The sequence below is a fragment of the Prosopis cineraria genome, unplaced genomic scaffold (assembly GCF_029017545.1).
Source record: "Prosopis cineraria cultivar Desert tree isolate PC_DT_omini unplaced genomic scaffold, ASM2901754v1 PC13, whole genome shotgun sequence".
NCBI classification, from domain to species: domain Eukaryota; kingdom Viridiplantae; phylum Streptophyta; class Magnoliopsida; order Fabales; family Fabaceae; genus Prosopis; species Prosopis cineraria.
Genome location: NW_026555344.1, coordinates 38,123,914 through 38,148,972, shown reverse-complemented (window position 1 = coordinate 38,148,972; position 25,059 = coordinate 38,123,914). Strand labels below are relative to the sequence as shown.

Below are 25,059 nucleotides of genomic sequence, written 5' to 3'. Positions count from 1 at the left end.
AAAAAATATAAGGTGTTTTTAGTGGTTTAAAACATAGTTAACGTGTTTTTTTTTTTTGTTTGTCAAAAATATTCTTAATAAGTAAAGGCTAAAGCGCTTGTTTGGTTCTTAATTCTATATAATATTTTATTTTAATCCTTTAAATTTATAAATTATATTTTAAATTATTTAACTCTATCACCGTTAATTTTATTCGCGAAAATTTTATAAGTTAAAAATTTAAATATTGAAAAAATATTTTTAAATGTTAACATATTAAATTTAATATTTGAAAATAATAATAATAAATGCAAAAAATAATTATTATAAATTAATAGTATTAGAGTTAGGATTAAAAAGATATTTTATGCAATTAAGGAATTAAACTGAATCTTTGTATAAAATTAAAGAACTAAATACATGTTCTAACTATAAATAAAGTAAAATACCTTATTTAATAAATGTAACTATGAAATGGTAGTATTAATTTGAAGGTAATTAATTAATCTATTGGATATAAAATTTGATTGAAAATACTTAACATTTTTCAACAGGAGCATTATTTATTATATTCGGCTCCAGTTATGTTATTTCACACGATATTTTTGTGGAAAAACTGTAGCAAATAATCAAAGAAAGTCATATTGTTGCCTTGCTACTATTGACTATTGTTGTCATTAGTGTAATCATAACTAAAGCGTAAATTACTACGCCAAAAAGAGAGGATAATTACTGTATTCATAAAAATGATTGATCTCAATTTTAGTTTGATCGAAGCATATACAATGGTTGTGATAAATATCGAATCAAAATTTTTCAGAGCCATCTTCTCTTCCTGCCATGATTCAACCGCAAATTCGCTCAACGCGTATGATTATAATTAAAATCAAATTATTCTTATCTCTAAGCTCAAAATTAATATCTGTACACCAAGTTGTCTTGTAGCTGTTGGTGTCGATCAAGTATGGTGTTCCGGCTTCTGGTCATGTCCTCCAGGCAGTGCCGTAGATTCTTCAGCGTTGGTGAGTCGGTGTGTAATATATATGTGCGCGCGCGTCAGGCCCGACTGTTAACTTAGATGGGGTTCTCCGAAGCTTGTCATCTCCTTTGATGCTGACGAGCTGGAGCTCAATTAAGACCTATAAAATAAAACCCTGAACAGATTCAATCAATTAAGACCTACACGGATAAAGCAATGCTTAATATTGATGATTTCCGATATTTTAGACAAACATGGCATGTAATGAAATGTCCTTAAAGATTCCGGGTGTATAATACCGACTTAATGGGTTATGCTTTCATTGAATAACTTGATAGTAAAAAAAAAAAAAAAATCAAAACTGCTATCAACCCCCTCACCCCACCCCCCCACAACAAAAAAAAAAAAAAAAAAAATCCATGAAGTGGTATCCGAAGTTTGTTCATAGGAAAATTTGGATGTATTACCTGTTCAAAAGCTCGAAGCAAGGACGATGCACGTGGCTTGAACTATATTACATGTCTATTTCGGAGGCAATGGCCTTTCCCAAGTAAACCTGTTGCATCTCGTCTCTCCAAATCTGCAAGAACATAAATCACATTAAATTGCTTCACAATTGACTCAACAGATCATGTAATATGTTTTTGAAACATATGCAACAGTAATAATGGATCTCCTTTTTTTTTTTTTGGGCGAAACAATAATAATGGATCTCTTAAGCTTGCGTGACTGAAGTTTATAATATATATATATATATACCTTTTTAATTAGATATTTCAACCTTGATTGAAGAAGAATCTAGTGCAGATTATTAAACCAAATAATGTGAAAAGTTTACAAAAAGGTTAATAAGTTAAATATGGCCAAGCATTATCAAATGAAATCCATACCGTGTGTCGGAATTCTACCCGAATGTGAGGAACATTCGTTCTGTGAATGTCGTTTCCATTAGGCCCCTTCCGGTAATACTCCTTGCCAATCCAATGTGACTGAAATAATAATAAATTGATGCGTCAGTTGGCATCTATAAATCTCTGAAGTCATTAACTAAATGTACAACTTCCAATCACTTGGACTATCAACTTCTTCTCAAGGGGAGGGAGGATATGATCGGGATGCGTTCCTTTTGAAGTTTTATAATCAATTCGTTTCATGATAATGATCCCACTGGCCAGGAAGGAGTCATTCACATCATAGTTTGCAACTCTTGACTGTTCATCAAGAGCTTTGCTATAATTGGGAATTAATAATCCCATCCTAGCTTAATTTGACTTTGGTATTTTGGTATGTTAACATAGGTAGTAACTTAGTTCGCTATTTTTCCTCTTACATGTAATTAGTTGATTGATCCAACTACTTAAGGATGAATCTTAGACGTGAGTAGCTTTCTAGTAATGTTTTCAGGTTTTGTTGTGTTATACTGTTATTCAAATGTTTTGATTGTAATGACAAGATAGTAAACACTAAAATTTAATCAAATTAAAAAATATCCCCTACTCCAGTCATTAATATAAGACAAAGTTTGAAATTTTTTTTTTTTTTTTGGGTTCTACATATAGGACAAGTTCAGAGTAGTTAATGCTTTTTTTCCAATTTTACCCCTTATTTATTTATTGTCAATTGAATTTCTAAACAACAATTTATTATGATCATTAATTATGAAGAAGGATAGAATTAGAAACTTACATTTTTTTAATACAATTTCAAGGTTATAACTAACATTTTTTAATAAGTACAAAATTTGTCAACTTCATCTTATAATAAAGACCGGAGGGAGTACTCTTGCAAATACTAAATCCCTGACCCCAGGTGTTAATGCAGGGGGGGGAAAAACAATTTTGCCTTGGGGTAGAGGAATTTTATTCATGGAAGATTCAGGATGAAAGGGGTACCTTTAAGGCATGCGAGAAACCAGATTGATACACTGAATTACGGGCAATCTCACATATATCACAAGAGCTTAATTTCCAAACCTGTAGATGCATAAGAAATAAATACTGTAAGTATTGTTCGTTTAAATGCCATGCAAGAAGGGAGAGAGAAATCTCACAGATGCAGCAATGCTATATTCTTCAACCAATGGTTCTCTAGTTAAGTGAATTTGAAGTGGATCATCAGTAGAAAGCGACACATTCAGACCCCGTGCGAAGAATGTTGGGAAGGGATTCCGATGGTAGTCCAAAAATAGGGAGTTATTACTCAAAGGAGACATAGCCAACCCAATCTGATAACAAACAAAACACCGCAACCCATCAGTTACTGCCAGAGTGCAAAAATCCAAACCTAAGTAATCGATTGAAAAACAGCCAAACCTGAGCTAGGTAATACAAATACTGAAGCACTGGAGATTTCCTCAAATTAATTCCATGTGCAATGCTATGAGCAGTGAGAAAGGTTGCAGCTAGGTGGTCAATATCACCAGCCTGTGTACAATATGATGATGCATCATATAATGTAGCCACGCAACAATGTCCAAACAAAGAAAGTATACTCTAAAAATTACCTCTCCACAATGAGGGCGGAATTTGATTGTTGTCATTCCCTTTGACTCACGAAGCTGAGATATAAGTGTATCACATCAATGAGTACGTCAAAACTAAGCTATTGAAAATCCATATGCGAGATATCTTGGAAAAAATATGCAAGAGTCTATGGTCACTTGAGGAGAGGGAGCAATAAATCCCTCAAACAAGAACTAATCAATCAGAGTGACTGATAAATCAATGAAATTATAGAGAATATGCCATCATGCATTATAATTACTTCATTAGAAATTAGGAAGAGAGATATACATTTTGATTTTTCTGTTTGTAATTTTTAGCCCCTTATTTTTCATTCATTTAACTTTTATTGGAGAGGTGGTGGTCAGGAGGGAGTGAATAGCTAAACACCTAGAGATTGACATACACGTATGGAAGTTGTTCTTTCGAAAAATTGCAGACCTTATTTAAGGTGTAAAGATTTGCATAACAGTAGTACACATAGTACGAATATGCTGGATTATAAACATTGGTCCACCGATCAGGTGTAGGCATGTGTTTAGTTGGCCGTCTTTCAGGCTTACTTTCATCATCAACCAAATCCAACCCAACAACCTACAAGTGTCGGGAAAAAACATAAATACATGGTCAAATAATGTACACTTCATTGTTCAAGAACAAAACACAACAAAATCATACATAACAGAAGCACAAAACGCCATCAATAGCCCTCTTTCGGGCCTTAAGGATGCTATGAGTTCTCACTAGATGAAGAACAGTCAAAAGCAAAGAAGAAAGAATTTGACTGCCACAGTCTTACTTATTTCACTCTTATAGGATGCTTCAGGCTAATAGTATCAAGCAAAGCTAGATGTGAAGTCAACTTATCTCAATCCGCCATTGTAGCCATTCACTTCTTAGGATGTTTCATATGTGCATAGGTCATTCAACAATGAACAGAGTCCTACTCTCAGCCCCGTCAACAAAACTCCTACAAACTTTCAGGATATAACAAGTAATTGATTTTGTAGATGAATGCTATACCTGTTTCAAGAGAACATGCAACTGTGGATGAGAATCTGGGTCCACAGTGACTTCGAATAGTGGAATGAAGATGTTGTCAAGAATGTTCTGGAATGACGTCACTATTCCCAGTTCTTTGTAGACATTGTACAACCGAGGAAGCTGCCGAAAAAATATTTAAAAAAAATAATATTAATCACACATACAACTGCTTAAGCAAATCGAGACAAAGATGGAAGTTCCCAAATACTTTAGATGCCATGCACTCTTAAGTGGGAGCATCAAGGGCATAAATTCAGGCATCAAGAAACGTTAACCCTGAAAACTTCATACTAAATGAGAGTGCACCATGCATACATGAATTATATGATGTGTAGTTGAAATCCATGATTTCGACATTATGAGTGGGCAAAGGGGATGATATTTATGCATAAAGAAAACATGACAAATAGAGAATAGTTCTACCTCATCATTTTGAAAGACTAAACTGCTCGGTGATCAGAAAGTGGAACAAGAGAATACCTGAATTAACCAAACAACATTCTCACTGTACAGCTCATTATTCAATATCCAACTGGCCAGTTGATCCCACTCACTTTGCTTCCTCCCATATATTGATATTCGATACTCAGCCATCTGCGAACAAACTAGGCGCAATAAGACATATAACAACAAACAATTATGGCCATGTCAAAAGAAGTATTCATAAAAAAAAATTCACAAACAAACAATTAATATTTGTTGCACAAAATGGAAATCATAAGTCAAAAGTTTGAAATGTGAATAAAGAATAATTATGATTATGATCTACGCAATAACCTGAACAACATCTCACCAAAGGATAATATCAAAAACACTAGATCTTTAAAATGGGTTCACTGGCGCTAACTGAAAAAGAAGACTAAGATAGATCATCTCTTTACAGATACCCACAAGTCTACAGAGAAATTAGGACTCGACTATGACCAAGAAAAACACTTTAAAAAAAAAATGACTTCATATGCCTTTTTTGGTAAGACAAATTAAAATCAAGAATTGAACATGTTTACAGAATAGGCAATATCAGAATAGAGGAATTTACCATTGCAATATGTTAAAGTAGAAGATGACGATCAAATGAATTAGTATATATTCTCAGAAAAATATTTAACATGCTAGGATTCAAGAAAGAACCTGATATTTACAGGCATCAAGATCAGAAAACACTTCTTTTGTCAGCTCAGCAAGGAAGCGACCTATCCCATGCAACAAAACGAACTATCACAAGAAAATAAAACATCCTTTGGTTTTTAAAATAAGACAATCTAAATGCTAATTCACTTCGTTGGCCCACAGGTGGCAATTTTTCATTATCCATCCTCTGCTTTTTCATTGACCTGCGGGCGGCAATTTTTCACCCAAATAGATTCAACCCTTATTTATATATAATATTTTCAAGTAATACCCTCTCTCGAAACCAAACTATCTGCATTGATCCAAGCCCTACACCCTGTCTTAGTCAAACCTATCATCTTATTTGTTTAAAAACTGAATGACACAATTCTGCATAACACTAACAAAAAAGGCATCTTCGTAGGAAAAATTATAATAGTTTTCTAATTATATAATTAATGTCTGCAGATTACTATAGTCAGTAAAATTCCAACTTCCCTTGTCTTCAGCAACCAGATTATGCTAACTAAATAGAGGATGATACAGAAGACACACAAGCCAGGAACAATACACGTTTATATTGCAGAGAACAGTAAGACTAAAATCCAACAAAAAAAAATGTCTTTCGCATCCAGATAATAGAATAAAGAGGGCTGAAATTACTGGGTGCTATGTAGAGTTAATTAAAAAGTTAAGATGATCCCAGATCCAATGAGATTTTATAAAGGAAAAAACTTATACACTTAGTTTTATATACTTAAGATACTTGTTTCTAATTAAATCAAGACATATGTATCGTTTAAAGATTATTTATTCTATAATAAATTCCTGTTGTTGTTGTATTGATACATGAAAAATCCACTTGTTTTGATTCAATTGGATAAAATTATATTAAGTATATAAGTCTTGTCCTTTTATAAAACCCTTGTCAGAATTAGAATCTACAAATAAGAATCAACTATGTAAATAGATTCTCCAAAACTGTAGGGTTGTTCTACCACTGTAGCTAGAAGCGAACACAAAGGAATTCAATCTGCTAGAGAAGATAAGTTACCTTGAATCAAATTATCCTGCTTTAAGAATATCTCTCTGAGCCTACTTTGACCACAAGGATTGTACTTCAAATTAAACTTGTCAAAACGATGAAATGTACTCTTGTCTGCATGAACATCCAAAAGGTCCACATTGAGGTCATACCTGCTCAAACAAGCGTGAAAATAGATTACATACTCCAAAATAAAGCCAACAAAATTCAATTATGGGTGATAATTGTAGTTATAATATTACCCAGTCAAATCAAGACTCTCAAAAACTTCTTTCAAGGTCAAATATGTCCCATCTCGAAATATGACAACCTGAATGAAGTTAGAATTTTACAAGGCTGTAATGAGTACTATCTGTAATCAAAAGAGAATAACATAAAGTATATCATACTTCTGCATTTGACAGCAACCCTTTTGATGAAGCACGCTCCCCCCCCTTACAAACACACATACACACACAGAACAAAGAAACAAAGAAAACGAAAACGAAACAAAGTCATTAAGTGATTATATTCCCTGGCCACATTACTTTAGTTAATACTCACTGCAACATATCACATGCATAAGGCAAACACAGGAGACAACCATTCTTAAAACCTTAATTCCTGTAACTCGTGATATGAAATTGCTATTTTACCTTGAAAGGTATGCTAATATCTTTTTCAAAACATCCTAACTGTTATTTCAAAATTTAATAGGTTCATGGAAGTTGCCTGATGTATGATTGACCTCCTCATGGTTAAAACCTAAAAGACATACATGCAGTAATACTTCCACCAACTTGGTAATATTTTCAATCACAGAAACAAGAAAACTGTTGTCAAGTCTTTAGAAAGGAAAAGTTCACGCAACATAAACAGCAAAAAAATTCTGCAAATTACACAATGACACAGAAATAAACTAATCACCTCATCTGGTTCTTTCCTCAGCTTTGACTTTATAAATCGTAATAGACATTTCTGGTTCATGCATGCTGAGTGATGTACATGTGTATCTACTTTCCTAACATTATAGAAGTCTCGATGAGGAGCACTTTTCTGGGCGAGAAATTCCCTATCCGCATTTAACATCAAATGAAGCTTGAATTTCTTAAGACATACAAAAATGTTCAAAAAAGTAGTTGTCAATCAGCCAATTTATTATCAGTAATTGAAATAACAGTATAGACTGATCATAACCACAATCTAGTGTCTAGACATATTTACTTGTTCTAGAAGATTAAGACGATGATGGCATAAAGTTCTAGTATTTCCTGCTGCAATGACTCGAAGTATGTGATGAAGATCAGTGAAGAAGGTAGTAGCATCAGCAATAGGGAAAAGCTCTTCCTTTGCTGCAAATAGTAAGCAAATGTGCCTAAGGATCCAGCCAGTGTCGGTGTTCCCAGAAGACAAAACAAAACAGAAGGAAAGATGCTAAAAGAACGCCCTTACAGTCTTTACAAGGGTAAACATGAATAACCCCATCTTGCATTTCAAAGTAATGCTGCAGCATATCAGAATATATTAACCACAAAAAAGGGTAAAATTGAGAAACCTTAGTCTTGACTGATGAAATACTTACAAAGAAAAAGGTAACTCACATCAGACTTTCCTTCAGGAATGTAAACGAAGGGGTCTAGGTTAGGCTTTGGAGTACCACGCTCAGATATAACTTCTTTCTCCCAAGGAGCAACTGCCTCTTTGAACACGTATCTTTTTCGCATTTCAAGGCATTCTTGAAGAATTACATATACTTCTACTTCATCAGGTGATGGAGCCTCTAAACAGAAAACATAAGAATTAAAAATTTTTAATCTAACTCTTTAAAATTTTAATTCCCTTCAGAAAATATAAATAAAAGAAGCGGAATTGAATTTTACAAAGGCCAAGAGAAACACGTTTGAAGCAATTTACTACATTCAAAAAAATAAACCAAAGTCAATACCAATTGGAGTAACATTAAGTCGGGCAAAACTTTCATGCTCTGGCTCTTTTCTCAGAATGTCAGCTGCAATAGGGTGAGGCTGAATACCATGCAAGTCACCAGAAACACTATGAGAATGGATCATGCTTGAAGCAACGGCCGACATTTGCTCTCCAGCAGCATTTACATGATCAGGTAAACTCTCATATGGGTTTTTGGCCCCAATACCCTGCAAATAGGTAAAATTCTAATTCATTCCCACGGATCATTCAAACTTCTATTGGATGCAAACCATTAATTCCTGCAATGAACAAAAAGCAGCTAAAGAGTAATTGGAGAAAACTAGGTTTCCTTGCACACCATGGAAAGGAGCAAGGAGGCAACAAGAGGGGAAGGAGAGAGGGAGGGAGAGCTTTACTAAGAATGCATACTTAATCCCCATAAGAGACTTACAACATTTCCATTCGTGTGCAAATATCTGGGATCTACTTTAGCATTGTCAGTCATATTATCTTCATCATCTGATGCCGCCCCACTTTCAAAGGCACTAGCGCTAGAAACAGGAGACCTAGGAGAAGTTGACCACAAAAGATTTTTCTTTTCGTCAACAGCCTGTGCAGATTTTCCTGTAACCGTACGTTTAAGTTTTTAGCATATAACAAACATTGGGATTGACCCCTAAACCAGTGAGCTCTCGTGTTTACGTGTAAGATACATGAGCCAAAAAGAGTAAATGCCATAGAAAGCTCAAACAACAGTAGTCTAATATACTTAAACACACACACACACAATTATATATAGTGCAAAGTAATAAGTGCTATTTATACACAATCTTCCCCAACTTTAACCCCACATCTTCATGATACTAAAATGTCTGACACACTGTTTGTCAAATCTAAACTCATCATAATTGTTGAATAACTCCTTAAATGACGCTCAAATTCCTCAAAGCAATAATTTCAAAGCTTCCAACTGTGGAGATACCTCAAAAAACCAAAAAGAAAAAGAAACTAGTTATTTGGATTCTTAGGGTCTGTCTTCACATGCATAGGATATCCATGACAAGACCAAAACTACTTACTCTTTCTTTCTTTTTTTCCTTTTATTATTTCCTGGGTGGGGATGGAGGGCCAACAGGGAAGACAAGCTTATACCAAGAGAAAAAATGAATATACAATATCTACGAAAAAAAGAATTTAGCTTTTTAAGTAGCCCAAAATTAAAATGGTTAGCCTAACAGAATGTTAATAATCTTTCCAAACAAAGATTGTTGAAGACAAGGATCACTACATCATTCATAACTATGGCCATGCAGAGCATACTTTGTGACAGACAGCTAGGTGAATACAGGGTGTAACCATGTAGATCTTATTTCCCTCGATAAATTACCATCTATATGTATATTTCACACTGTTCCTGTCTAATTCATTTTTTTATTATTAAAAGGGGATGAATTACTCGAACAGAAATTACAAAACAAAGCTGGAGGCCTGGAGCTAACTCAATAGCTTTTCATCATCCACCACTTTCAAATTGTACCACAAATTTCTCCAAATGGCATCACCATAGGGCATCTTTTCAAATTAGTAATTCTAGCTCATTCAGTCCGAGACTGGGAAATCCAAAAAAAAAAAAGTCGTCTATAATTATTTAAGAATAAATAAGATTTTATTTCTAGTAATTGTAGATATAACTTATATTTTCCAGTTGCTCTATCCTTCGTTTTCTATCTCGAGTAAATTACCATCCACATGTCAAAGAAACTTATGAACTCAAATCTATGTTTCCTATTCTTCCAGTTATCAAGTGAAACTTTCCAATATTAAGTCAAATGGACAATAATTAACTGGACTGGAAGAAGGGGAAAAAAGATTGACAATAAGCACAATATAAATATCACGTCCGACTCTTCCAAGTTCTTTCAAACCAGCTTCGTTTTCTCCAATTAGGAGAAAATTCTAGCAAGGAGCTTACACAGGAATCCCTTTAGCATATATAATACATCAATCTCAAGTGTTTTACTCATATTGTCCATAACAGTTCTGATTCACACAATTATTTATCAACCACATGAATCCTATATAACCAAAATTAAAGCTTGAGACCTTGAGTCATCATTATCCTGTTTTAACTTTAACTTGTAGTAACAGCTAAAAGTAGTGGGTCAGGGTCCTAAAATTGCTTCTCCCGGAATGAACTACGTCGACTATACTGCATTTGTAATATGAAACATAGATAAATCACAGATTACACAGCTATCATCACTCTGGTAACTACAGCAACGCCATACCTTCGTGAACCATATGCAGGCTGGGTAGCCCATCCGGGATACCATTAACCAGCATCGGACCGTTGCGCTTCTCCTCTCCATCCTTCCCTCCGGAGATTGCCATAACATCGTTTAAGGACCCAGAGTCCCGCCTGTAATACCCACTCCCCTTCCTCCTTGCATGAGAACGCCGCTTCATGAAATGCTGCGTCGAATCACCGGCGGAAACATCGTCTTTCTCCCTATTTTTATCTACCGTCTTGGCAAACTCAAGAAGTTGAGTCAGAGTCTTCCGGTGCATGTAGTAAGCCGACAAAGCCACCACGGAAGCTCCAACCAGAGCCGCAGCGGCCAAATGCAGCGCATACGTATCCATGATCACACTGTCTATCACTCTCACTCAATCGCACAGTCTCGGGAATAGCTATATCGAGCTGAAGAGAGTAAACATTAAAAAAGGCAGACCGTACTGAATGGTCCAAGAAGAAGGGCACAAGAGCGAAGAGGATGAATGGAGGCAGCTCCGTTTACTTCCCTCGAGACGAGTTCGGGCATTTATAGGAGAACCAAGAAGGCGGCAAGAAGTGCAACTTCTCACTCTATTTCAGTTTTTGTCGCTCTTAAATCTCAATATCAAAACAAATATTACTATGTGATTTTGTTCCTTTCAAGTTTCATGTTTATCTTAATAAATTTGTTCCCATTGAAAAATTATGGGAAACCGATAGTTTTTATATGCTTTGCTGCAGTCCTTTTATTTGATTGCTTTAAATCCTCCGATAAATGAGTATTTCAGCTGCATTTACATATAATTTATACCCTTATGAAGGCCAATTAATGTGTAGCACTGGACAAACGAGTTATGAATTAACCTCTTTATAGGTTAGCCCATGTGACTTAATATTTTTTGTAAGTTGAGTTGAATTTTTTAGCGCAAACCTAACCATTTTCTAGTACGTTAGCCAACCTGTGGACTGGCCTACAAAAATTTATCAAAATTTTTTTAATAATTTAAAATTTATATAATACAAATATATATATATATATATATATATGTATGTATGTATGTATATATATTTTACATTTTAAAGCAAATTAACAATTAAAGAATTTATAAATAAATAAAATAAATATAAAATTCAATCAAGCAAATTTATTTTGTTAGATTTTTATTATTAATCATCTTCTTGTTTAGGTGCGTTATCTTTCTCAATGAAAAAAAATTTAAATATAAAATTATATTATTTTTCTCAATGAATTTATATTTATGATTTCAATCAATAAATCTTATGAGTTTAATAAATAATATATATTCAAAATATTTTTATAAATACTAATAAATCATCAATTTACAAATTATAATAAAAATTTTATTTTCAAATTATAAAAAAAAATTATACTATATTTTCAATGTAAAGAACATATTTATAAGTCATAAATTATATATTTGTTAAATATTATTATTATTATTGTAGATTTATAAAAACATATAATGTGATTAAAAATAAAAAATTATTTTAAAAAAAATTGTTTGATAATGTGTTTTTTAAAAACGTTTTAAAAAAATAAAATATTAATTTAAATAATAAAAAATAAAATTTCTTTTAAATGTTTTGAAATTATTGTTATCAAGAATAAAAGAAAATAAAAAAATATTTATTTTTATTATTTTTTTATTTTTAAAATATGTTTTATAAAATATTAATTTTAAAGTAATAAAATAAAAATAATTTCAAACAGTTCCTCAATCTCTAGTGTTCTCTTGTCGCAAATATTCTTAAAATAAAAGGCCTCTGTGCATGGTAGAGTTAGGAATACGGGCGAGCTTGATTCTTAAGGGCTTGAGCCCTAAAGCCTGATTTTCTATTTTAAGTCTCATTTCTTAATCCCTACCCTTATATGAAGGGTTTAGGGTTGAGCCTACAAGCTTTTTTCAAAAATTAAAAAAATTAAAATAAAATTAAACATTATAAATTAATTAAAATATTTTGAAATAAAAAAATTAAAATCTTCATAATTTTTTAGAAATTAAACAATACACATTTAAAAGTCTAATAATAAAATTTAAATCTTAATTAAAAAATAATTTATTTTTTATAAATATACAAACATAATAATTATAGAAAAATAAAAAATATCATAAATTTTATACTATATACGAATATTTATTAAATTATATTAAATTAATTTTAAAATAAATTAAAATTAATAATAATATAATGAGTATAGAATTAGGTGAGTAAGTTATTGACTTCGAACAAGTGCTCCAGCAAAGATAATGATAATAATAATATAACAGAGTTTGAACGACTGCTCGGGTTTGAGTTTTTTTTTTATAGGGTTTATTAAGACCAAACTCTCAAACTCAATTATTTTAAAAAAATTTATTGTTAAAATAAAAATTTTTATTTAAATAGGACTTTTTAAGTTTGATCTTTATCTCCGATTCTACTGTGCAGACAACCAAGAAGCTCGATCATCACGGGCGCACGCAGGACCAAATGGAGAAAGGTTTCCTCGATAATCATCCACGCGCGAGCATCTCCACTAAGCCCAATCATGCAGCCGTGAAGTCCAAAACGCGTGTCAAGCTATGATGTAATATTTTATATATTTTAAATTAAATATTATCAAATCAAATAAGATTGGGTGAGATCTAGGCGAATTCTATGTCCTTTCGATGAATTAATTATAAATAAACATTTCAAAAGCTTTCAAAGAAGTTCTTCCAAACTAGGAGGTTTCTCCTTTTTTTCTGTAAATTATGTTTATATTTTTTATTTAGGATTGTAGTTTTAATTTTATGAGTTTTTTTGAAACTCTCAATTAAAACAAAAAATAACCTAATTGAGATAGATTTTTCTCTTTTATTTAGATTTATTTATTTTTTCTGTTGAACATAATTTTTTGTTTATGAAAAATTAATATTTCTATTTATATTTATATCTCTTGTTCTAATTCCTTTTCATATAGAATGACCATTATATTATTTATTTGTGGGCTTTTCAAAGAATTGAAAGATGTCGTTAAAAAATATAAAGTATTTTTTTGAAAAGTTTGCTGATAAAAAATGTAATACATTTTAGTCTTTTGATGTGTAATTATTACTTTTTTCAAAAGTGCCCCTATTGATAATAATTTTATATTTATTACAGAGTGTTTAATAGGGGTAAATATAAAAAGATAGAGTTAGCTTAAAAATATATAACTATTATATTGGGAGGTGAGATTCGATTAAAAATGCCTTATATTTTTCGACGAAATGAGTATTAGCTTAGATTTAGAAAGATAGACATATATAACAAAATTAGAGATAATTTAAAATATGGGGTTACTTAGATCGTGGCATAATGGTTTATTTAAAGTGTCAATAGGATTAGCGAGGGCTTATTCAACCTTAAATAAATACATGATAATTTATTAAGAGGCGATGAGGATACTTTAATAATGATTGTCACTATAAATAAAGAAAAAGTAATTTATTGGATTAAAGTAAACCATTTTAGTAGGTGAATCCTAATTCCTAATACTTATTTGATTAGTTGGTTCATCACTTTTTATCATTTTTATTTATTTGCATTTTTTATCAAATATTAATTATCTTTTCAAAACTCTTAATTGTTTTATTTAAACAACAACTATTTTATATATTCTCCTTTGAATTTAACTCTTGCAATACTTCAAGAATTATTACTATGTTAATCCTATATAATTGAGGACTAGATCACCCTCTAGTTTATTTTGTTTGCAATGATAACCCTTTTAACTCATAGAGAGTAATGGGTAAGATTTTTTTAACTAAATTACTATATATACATAGGCTATGGTTCAAACTCTCATCCACTTACTTACTACTCAAGACAATTTTAAATTGGCGCATACTTAACATCCTTACTACCTCACCTCTCTCTCAAGTATATTTAAAAAATAAAAGAATTGATATTATAGATGAGATAAATTACAGAAATTTGAAGCAACAAAAAAATATCTGGACAAATAATAAAACACATTAAAACTCTAGAAACCAATAGTTACATTTTCCCAAAATTTAATGTCATTTATAAATACTTTAATCTTATTTCTACTTAAAAAACAGGGAGAATATCAATCAAAGACCTTTGAAATAATTTAATTTTAGACAATGACTTGTAATAAGTAAACACCAACAATTAACAAATAAAAGTTCAAGTTTTAACAAATATCCAATTCATCCAAGTTCTTATTTAATATTAAATTATTTCAGTGGTCCTTTATTGATATTACCTATTTTCAAAACAATAAAGAGAATTTAATAGTTGGATGAAATTATTATCTTTCATAATTTCTACTCTAGATAAGATTAACAAAACCAAGAGAAATATTAAGGTATGTTCCCTCCTCTTGTTTGGTTGATAAAAGGGTAGATACGCATTTTTATTCTTGAAACATTTTTTAAAGAATATTCAATACTTTAAAGTATTTGTTAGAGCATTTTTCGCTCCTAAAATAATTAAATTGGAGCATCATCCATCCTACCGTTAAATCCCCAAAACTGTTTATTAGAAAAAATAAAAATGTTTTAACAAATACTTTAAGATATTAAATGTTCTTTAAGAAAATATTTCAATAAAAACACACTTTTGTCCTTAACAATTGGGGGAAAAAAAAAGGAAAAGACTCCCAACACATCCCTCTTCCCCCCCTTTTGAATTGGAGTTTTTTCAGAGAGGAGAGGAAATAAAAAATTATATTTGACTAAATTAATCCACAATGTTTTAATTTTTCTAAAATATATTTATCTATGATATTAAAAATTCATGTCGTTTTTCCTTCTTTCTTATGATAAAATAAGTTTTTTTACCCAATAAAATTAAATAAATAATTTATTTATGTATAAATTTTCAATATTTTTATTGGAATCAAAGTAAAAAATATAACTTCCCCTAGATATAAAACAAAATTAAAAGAGAAGTTTATCAAAAAAAAAAAGAGAAACATATAAGAGAAAACAATATTTGACATACAAAACCTTCATCATATTAATAATACCAACAAATTTTTTTATTAAATATACCTTAATAAATTACAATATTAATATATTGATTCTTCAAAAAATATCATTGATATAGTTAATAAATTATAATATGATTTTTTAATAAAAGATAAAGAATAAAAATAATTCTAATAAGAATGAAATCATAAACTTATTATCAGTTCACCTTTTCTTTCATTCTCTATGATTAAACCAAGTAAAGGATCATTAACTATCTCCCCTCTCTCCTTTTCATTAAAATCCTTCTCCTTCTTTTCCTTTGAACTGAACATACCCTAAAATATAATAAATTAGAGACATTTGATATGTCATGAATATTATCATAAATAAATGAATAACAACCTTGAACTTTATTTACAAAATCATGAGTTTATAAACAAATGTGATATAAGATTTCAATGAAGTGAAAATATATGGTAGCAGAAATGAATATTTCACTTTGGCCCAAAAACTATGAAAACTCCGTAAAGATATTGGACCACAGCGAGTGGTTTAATTATGTGGAAACATTTTTTTTATTTATAATTTGTATTAGAGCCGAAAATTCAGGCGGGTCAGGCTTATTTGGGCTCGACCCGAACAGGCCTAAACCCGAATAGGCCCATATCCTTGAGAAACCTGAATAGTTAAGTCCGGCCCAAATTTCTTCAGATTTCGGGCGGCCCGAATACCTGAATTTAATTTTTAAAATTATTTTTAATTATTTTTTCACTTTGAAATTAATTATTTTATAAAAAATATAAAATATATTTTTTTAATATTTAAATGATGTCTAGGACTCAAATATATGGTATTTTTGTATAAAATGATCTAAAATTTAAAGAATTAATTAATATTTATTATATTTTATATATTTTTTAAAAATATAATTTTTTTATTCAGGTATTCGGGCCAAGCCCGAACCCGATCGGGCTTGGCCCGAATTTTTTCGGGCCTATTCAGGCTTGCCCGAACGTAAAAAAGCATCCTTTTTTTTAAACCCGGCCTTAAAATTTTTCGGGCCAATTCGGGCTAGCCCTTCAGGCTTAGCATGAATTACCGGCTTTAATTTGCATCATATTATTTGAGTCAATCTTATTTAAAACACCGGCTATTAAATATAAATATCTTTCATAGTATGAGACATTTGCCTTTTGTATGAAGTTATTTTGTGATTATATACACCCACCCTTTTATAGTTTATATTTGTAAATTATTAATGTATAATTGCACTGAAAATTACAGCATGCTTATGATGAAAGCAACTTAACTGTTAGGCAAATACACATTTCAGAACCCTCCAATTTGTGATTAATTAATTAGTTTCATTTGTTGTGGATGTTGAAAAAGGAAAAGATTAAAAAAAAATCATTGAATAGCGACTAGGTTTGATTTCTCATTCATTCACAACAAAATATTAGTTTATATATAACCTAAAAAAAGCTTAAAATACTCATTCAACTAGATTATATACATGTATTTTGCATAAAATTTGGGATGATCAACTGCATTCTAAGTGGTTTGATTTATAGATAGTACCATTTCTTATAATAATTTGGTTTGCATGAGAATGTGTGGACTTCTACTTCTCCTTTAATGGGTAAGCTAACTTTAAATGATCATGAATTTTATATTATATAAAAATATGTAGATGTTATATATATAAACAAATAAATAGGGATTAATGTAAAATTTTAGTCATGTTATCAACAGATTGATAATATAAAAAATTTACTCGTCACCGTATTAAATTCAGATGCATGAATATATCCACGTGTCGATTATCATATGATGATACAGAAAATTAGAAGCCATGTCTGCTCATTGCAATTAGTGTGTGATATTGCGTATTAGCTTATTTTAACAATACAAGCCATAGGGATAGATATTTGACGTTGAGCTCCTAAATTAAAAATAAATAAAACTATGAGGATTTAACTAAGAACTGTTGACAAAATTATAATGACCAAATCAGGAGTTAAAAATCAGCAAAAAGAAGAGTTGTTTTCAAACTGTTTAGAAATTTCGACAAAAGAGATTCTTATTGTTTCGAAGTTTTATGAAACCAATTTTGTCTTTGATTGCAATCCACAATCATAAAAAAAAAAAAGTTTCATTATTTAGAGATTTTTCAACAATGATATATTTCGGTCTATCTTTATATTTTCATCAATATTATTATTCGTAAATCACATCTCATTATTTTTAAAGCCTCCTTTTCAAATGATATTTTTTAAAATTTCTCAAATTTATTTTTAAAAATAAAACTTTGATATTTTTTCTTATTAAAAGCCGCGTTCTCAGAAAAATAGGAGGAAATTCAAAATTATAGAATGAGTGTCATCATTGCTGCGTAAAATTCCCGCCAACTTATTATTGGGTCCAAAAGCATATACTGCTTTTTGCCAGAACAAAGGTAGGATTTTTTGCTGGAAAGTTGGAAATTGGAGTATTGTCTATTGATGAGAAATTTTAAACTAATTAAGTTGATTCAAGATCTAAGCTGGTTTTGTGAAATTCGTTAAATGCTGTACGTTGGGTCCAGTCACTTCAGTATATATCAAACAAAAAGCTCAAAAAATAAATCGCACTTACGATCGACTTATTTGATATTTTTTTTTAAATATTGGTATAGATTAGAAATATGTAAAACTCGTAAAAGAATACTTGGTTCAACTAGTTAATAGAGTGACATCAACCCATTTAAGATCTTAAATTTGAATTTTGAAATATATAATCATGTCACAATGTTTGGATTAGTTTGAGTAGAAAGTAATAATGCCTTCAGGTTTCCCACGATATCAAAATGTTGGAATAAAAGAAAAAGAAAAATACAAAATCCTTTTAAATAATAAAATGTTGTAAGAAATTTAAAAAAAATTACAAATAATAAATCTTACTTATAAAGTTTGATAGTTATTTAATCCTCAAGAATAGTTAATATTTAAGGTAATCTAGTGCAATATTTTTTAAAATTATGTCTGTAATTGTAATTTGCCTTAAATGGATCCTATGGGGAATTTGAAATATTCGCATATGATTAAGAATCTCATTAGATGCACGGGAAGATGCTCTTGTGGCACATGTATGCTCCTAGAACCTTCCTTCGAGCTGTTTTCTTATTCTTTTCTTATTTTTAAATATTTGGATATAATAATTAAACACCATTCGCTTACGGTTGCTCGCATCAAACCAAAATATTCTCATTTATAATTGAAAAGTCGTGGGCTTTAACTTTTTTTAAAAAAATTTTTGGCCCAAAAAACTTTTTTGAATGGAATACTGATCGTTAATCTTTGGAATAAAGTTGACGAACCATTTTAAAATGGACAGAGATGTGATATTGATGGCGAGAATATCGTCAGTTTGGCCACTTTTAGCTTTGATTATCATATTCTCAGCCTCCTTCTCCATCTCTTGAGTTTTCAATTTGCGAATCTCTTTACACATACCGGCAGACAAGACATATATACTTTTTTCTTATTTATTTACGTTGCACAAGATTTTTCATCTTCTTGCCGGATTTGAATGACAGAATGAGGACCATAAATCCATTCACTTGATGAATATACTACGAGACACATGATAATAACTGTTTCAATTTAATCAAATAGTTGTTAGAATTTGTCATATGATACTCATACAATTTTAAATTTCAATTTTTTTTTTTGAGAAGACATGCTACATACATGAGTGGTGTTTGATGGTGAGAAGGATTGTTTTGAATTTTTAAATGAAAATATATATTGATTTTTTTTGGTAAAGTGATACTTTTGTTTTATTTATGAAATTTCATAACTGCACTTGAGGTACTAATTGAATGAATGAATGAATGTAAGGCTCTAAGCTAAAATTTGTCATATGATACTCATATAACATCAAATTTTAAATTTTTTTGAGGAGACATGCTATATACAAGAGTGGTGTTTTGATGGTGAGCTTGATTGTTTTGAATCTTTAAATGGAAATATATATTGATAATTTTGTTTGATTTATGAAATTTTATGACTGTAATTAAGGCACTAATTGAATGAATGAATATAAAGCTTTAAGCTACTCACTAAATCCAAATCTCAATTTATATGTTTCTTTCTTGAAAAAGTGCCATGGTAATTTTTCTTCTGTGTCAATACACATGCTTCGAAGGTTGTGTGTGTGTGTGTGTTAAGTGATAAAAAATACTAATAATATGTAGCTCGTGACAAAGATCAGTTGAAAGTATGTTTCTGCATCCTACAAAATTGTGTATAATTATGTATCACCATCTACAGGATATTTCATGTGAGCAAAGCATCTATTAGTATAACTGTTATTTTTTGTTGGAATTAGTTTTTTCTTAATCTTAGATATAATATATTATACAAGTTATTTTTGTATATTCAAAATAAATTTCATTTACCAACAAAGATCAATCTAGTTAGTAAATATTTGGCCCTCATAATTTATAAGATAGTGAGATTAAAACTCACCATTGATGTGAAGACTTTATTAGAAGGCGTGTTTCGGTTTTATTAAGCTTGTAAAACTCAACTCACTAAAATTTTTTGATGATAAAAAAATAAATAATTTTGTTTAAACCTGCCAAAGGTTACTGTTGGTGCCGAGAATTCAAATGAACAAAATGAAAGGACGAAAACCACATCGCTTTTGAGAAATTGATCCATGGCCTTCGACCTCTTCAATAGAAAAGATAATAGATGTATTGACTAGGTCATTTGCGTCTTCATGATATGCTTTAATTTGTCAAGATTTTGAAGTCAAGATTCTTAATGATCCACTTGAAGGGTGTAGAAATCTTTCAGAACATGGCATAACTTAATTGTATATTGTTTTGCATGGCTCTTGCCATGACCTTGTACTCAGGAAAAAGAAAGCCACTGCTTCTCGGAAAGTACAAGAAGGTGTGAATATTGATCCCAATGAAAATCCTCTTTGCGAATTCTGATTTTGAAAATATGGCTTGAATGGCGGGCAGAGTTGGTGGAGGTTGGAATCATATTCCTTACTAGTCCATTCTTCATGACATTGCTAACCCATAATTTATAAATATTTATCAGTAGTTTTCTTTTTTTAAGCCTTTAAATCATCGGTAGCAAAAATATATATATATATATATATATATATTTTTAATCAAATCCTTCAAATTTTTTGTCTAATTATTTTAACCTTTAATATACATCATTTGCAGGCTATAAATCAATCAACTAATGCTTTATATTGTATTCAACATGCTAGAAAACCCAAAAAAAAGCCTAATTTATATAGATAAAAATATTAAATTTGGGATGATGAATTAAGTATACATAGTAATTCTCTCTGTTTTTTTTTTTTTCCTGGACTGAAAAATGTATTCATAACCCAAATCAAGTTAGAATTGCCTAAATGATCACTTCCATCACTTGGCTCCTCTCACACAGGAGGTGGGAGTAATCAAAAGTATAAAAATTAACCTCTAAACTATGAAACATCTTAGCCAAAGAGTTAGCATATGAATTGGAAGTCTCTACTAATGTAATGGATAGACAAACTCCATTCCTTATGGTACAAAAGTCAAAAGGTGAACATCATCAACAATATTCTTGAACGAATAAGACTCCTCACAACCTTTAATTGCAAACAAAATAGCTTATATACAATCACAAACAGTGATCATAGATTGCAATTCCTTGGCCCAACCTATATTTAGGCCATTAATAATAGCTAGTAGTTCAGCAACTGCAAGAGGAGCATTAATCAACTTCACACTAAAACCAGAAATCTAGTTGTCCTGTGCATCTCAAATGATCCCATCACAATAGCATCACCATTAGCCAAATCAGAACCATCCACTTCAAGTTTAAACACATCACGTCTACCTCTAGAGGTCCCCCTTGAGAGCTTGGTAGCATAAGAGAGAGAGAGAGGGTCCCATTTTAGTGAGGTCTAAATCTGAGTAGGCTTTAAAAAGGGTGGGAATTGCATAATAATATTCCTAAGGCACCTCCTCCTTAAAGACATGCTTACATCTATCCAACCATATATCCTAACATATATAGCTGAATAAAGCAACCTAATTTAGCTTCCTCGTGTTTCTTTTGCCTAACTTATGTTTTAAATTCCACTGATCCACTTTACCTTTGTGTAAGTAGTAAACTCAATCCAACAGTTTTCACGCACAACCTGCTTCCATCTATTTAAGGCATTCTAGCAGTCTTACATTAAGTGTATTGAGTCTTCCAGATTTTCATAATCAAAAGGATAGCTACTCTCAACTGTTAGTCCTCTTTTACACCTCAACTCATAGGTATGAACTCTCCTATGCATGAGTAGCCATGTGAACAATTTCACTTTCTCCACTACAAGTAGTCTCCAAATCATCTTCCATATACTATCAACATTCCTCTGAGTACCTATAACAAGAAAAGGAGAGGAAAATTTGATAGTAAAGGAAAGTTTATGTGTTAGGTTCTAAGAGTTTACTATTTGCATGCTCAAAAGAGTGCTTACAAATCGCCCACCAACAAAATTTTTATATTAATAACGCGATTTGATCTCACGACTTAATAGGTTATAGACCAAATTCTTATCAACATTTGTTGGTAAAATCTCTCTTTAGCATTGTTCACAGTTTTTCTTTTTTTGGTTTCTCATAGGTATCCTCCTATTGGAGGTAATCTTATTCGAAACATAGTTATACATTAAATGTAGACAAATCTCCCAACAAAGACTTCAATCTTAGTCATTATGTTGTGAGAAACTAATTCATTTTATTAGACCCAATCCTATTGATATTTCATGGTTATCAAATTGTAACAAATTGAAAAGATGGTCTTAAAGGATCACTGATTGTTAGATTCACTACCCATAATTTTTCTTTGGGAGAATTTCATTATAGGACTACCGGTAGGACATTATATCAAATCAAGACTAAAGAATTATGAATACTTATTGCATGACTAAGGGACTTAATTAGAAATATGTTTTGAAAAAAATTGACCACAATGCCTTTTATGGTTTTAACAAGGAGCATTAGTGAATTAACAAGTTAAGTTAGGATTTTGACAAGTCCTCAAGATTAATATATAAAGGGAACTGTCAACAAGTTTCTCTAGTGCATTAACAAATAGTATTGGTAAGATGATAAGTTAAAGTAAAGTTCTAACAAGTCATTAGAATTGAATATATAGATGGTATTGTTAACAAGTTTTGCTATTGAATTAACAAGTAGTGTTAGTAAGATAACAAGTTAAGGTTCACCAAGATTGAATATATATAGATAGTATTATTAACAAGTTTTGTTATTAAATTAACAAGTAGTATTATCGACTTAATAAATGAAGTTAGTATTTTAAAAAGTTACTGGAATTGAATATGTGGAGGGTATTATCAATAGGTAACATGTAGTGAATCAACAAGTAACGTTGGTGAAATAACACGTAGCATTAATAAAGGGTATTATGGTCATTTTATTCAAAATATATTTTCAATTTAATCTCTTAATTTTGTAGTGAATTTTCAAATTTCTTTCCTCTTGTGCTGATATAATATCTTATCAGCGGGCCAGCCCATAAATTGAAAAGAGGGCCTCAAGGCAAATGATCAGATCGCCGTTATTACATTTCCTTGCTTTCTTGCGTTTAGAATTCCGTACAAATCTAAGAAAAAGTCTGACTCTTGCTATCCATCAAAAAACAGACAGGGAGTTGTTGATCTGGAGGGGGAGGACATACCATCGAAGAATTGATTTATCAATTTCATTTTTTGCCAACTAATTCAACAATTTTGTAATGAAAAAATGATAATAAAGTTATGAAAGATCAAATTTTTTATAGTTAGATGCTGACAATTTTTTTTAAAAATAAGTTATAAATATTTGGCTAAAATACATAAAAAATCCCTGAATTTTGAAATAATTACATATGACCCTCCTCACCTATAAAAATTTAAAATTAACGCTCCTCACCTTTAATTTTGTTTTTCAAAACTCCTTATTGTTAGTTATGTTATTTTTTCATGAGGATTAAAATGTCATTCAATTAAAAAATATTATTAAATAAAGATATTATATTGTATAATTATTATAATAAGTTTCTTATATTTTTTAGATAGTTGAGGTATCGATAATAAAAAAAATGTTATTATCACTATATACAAGTTTAAATATTTATGTTTATATTATTTTTATCCATTTTTTTGTTATCAATGGTGCATGATTTTATTATTTTTAAAAATAAATTTTTATTTATATTTTCATGTTAGATTAATGTAATGCACATATTTAAAATATTTAAAATTATAAATATTATTATGTTAGATTAATTTAGCCTTTAATCCTAGAAAATATGCACCGTTGATAATAAAAAATATAAAAAACTAACACAAAAGTAAATATTTAAAATTTTATATAGTAATAATAACATTTATTATAAATATAAAAAATTTATTATAAATAGTTATATAATATAATATTTTTGTTTAATAATATTTTTTAGTTGAATGACATTTTAACCCTCATAAAAAATTACATAATTAACAATAAGGGTTTTTGCAAAACAAAATTAAAAATTAAGGGGTTAATTTTTAAATTTTTAAAGGTAAAAAGAATTATATGTAACTGTCTCAAAATTTAAAATAATTTTATACATTTTAACCTAAATATTTATTTAAACAGCTGTAAATAGGAATCTCAGTTGCAAACTGAAAATCATATTTAGAACTTAAATTATTAGAATTAATATTTGTAGCTTATTTTTTAAGAAAATTTATTGCGTAACTGTCACTAATTTATTCTTACTGAAGTTAATTGTCATTCTCCCTTTCTAAAATGAAGAGATAATTCTTAAGCACGACTGGTTAATCAAAATCTTTTATTAAATCAATCAAAAAATTAATACCAAATCCTAAGAATTTAAACTGAATCAAGTAGAACTATACAGACAGCAAAACTCTTTCAACAAATTTTTTAATGCACCTGCATGCCAATAACTCAATAATCAATTTATGAGTATATATAGGCTCCTCTTTCATTTTTTCTCCTCTATTCTGGCCTAAAAAAATTTCATCCATTCTATAATTAAATGACAGTTGTTTGAAAACATTTTATGATTCCTTAAAGTAAACTCTAGTTTTGTTACAAATTAAGCTACACGGTAGGATTTAGAACAACTCTATTAATCACTGTCTTAATTTCTTAATTATTGTTTTAAGAAAAAGTAGTGGGTCTGAACATTGCACAAGAG

At 30.2% G+C, this 25,059-nt stretch overlaps 1 protein-coding gene across 3 annotated transcripts; it reads right to left on the bottom strand.

Moving 5' to 3' along the window:
• Nucleotides 1-687: 687 nt before the first annotated feature.
• Nucleotides 688-11,341, bottom strand: LOC129290462 (AMP deaminase-like). 3 transcript variants are annotated; one of them, XM_054927236.1, is made up of 21 exons: nucleotides 10,852-11,341; nucleotides 9,015-9,187; nucleotides 8,583-8,790; nucleotides 8,239-8,417; nucleotides 8,090-8,141; nucleotides 7,862-7,989; nucleotides 7,565-7,744; nucleotides 7,048-7,092; nucleotides 6,901-6,968; nucleotides 6,668-6,810; nucleotides 5,635-5,696; nucleotides 4,984-5,097; nucleotides 4,483-4,623; nucleotides 3,901-4,053; nucleotides 3,462-3,515; nucleotides 3,271-3,381; nucleotides 3,009-3,182; nucleotides 2,851-2,931; nucleotides 1,849-1,947; nucleotides 1,426-1,538; nucleotides 688-1,118 (listed from the first exon to the last, which is right to left on the bottom strand). In XM_054927236.1, the coding sequence occupies exons 1-20, from the start codon at nucleotides 11,204-11,206 to the stop codon at nucleotides 1,473-1,475; spliced, it is 2,586 nt and encodes an 861-aa protein (XP_054783211.1). In that variant the 5' UTR covers nucleotides 11,207-11,341; the 3' UTR covers nucleotides 688-1,118; nucleotides 1,426-1,472. The 3 variants fall into 3 exon arrangements, with proteins under 3 accessions (XP_054783211.1, XP_054783213.1, XP_054783212.1); XM_054927238.1 differs by lacking the exon at nucleotides 3,901-4,053; XM_054927237.1 differs by lacking the exon at nucleotides 7,048-7,092.
• Between the last annotated feature and the right edge of the window lie 13,718 nt (nucleotides 11,342-25,059).

Bases quoted from the DNA above. Each gene is read 5' to 3' on its own strand.
- LOC129290462 (XM_054927236.1), bottom strand. From the start codon at position 11,206: ATGGATACGTATGCGCTGCATTTGGCCGCTGCGGCTCTGGTTGGAGCT. The intron at 2,932-3,008 runs GTGAGATTTCTC...ATGCATCTACAG, and splicing joins AATATAGCATTGCTGCATCT to GTTTGGAAATTAAGCTCTTG. The intron at 1,539-1,848 runs GTATGGATTTCA...ATGTTCTTGCAG, and splicing joins GGGTAGAATTCCGACACACG to ATTTGGAGAGACGAGATGCA.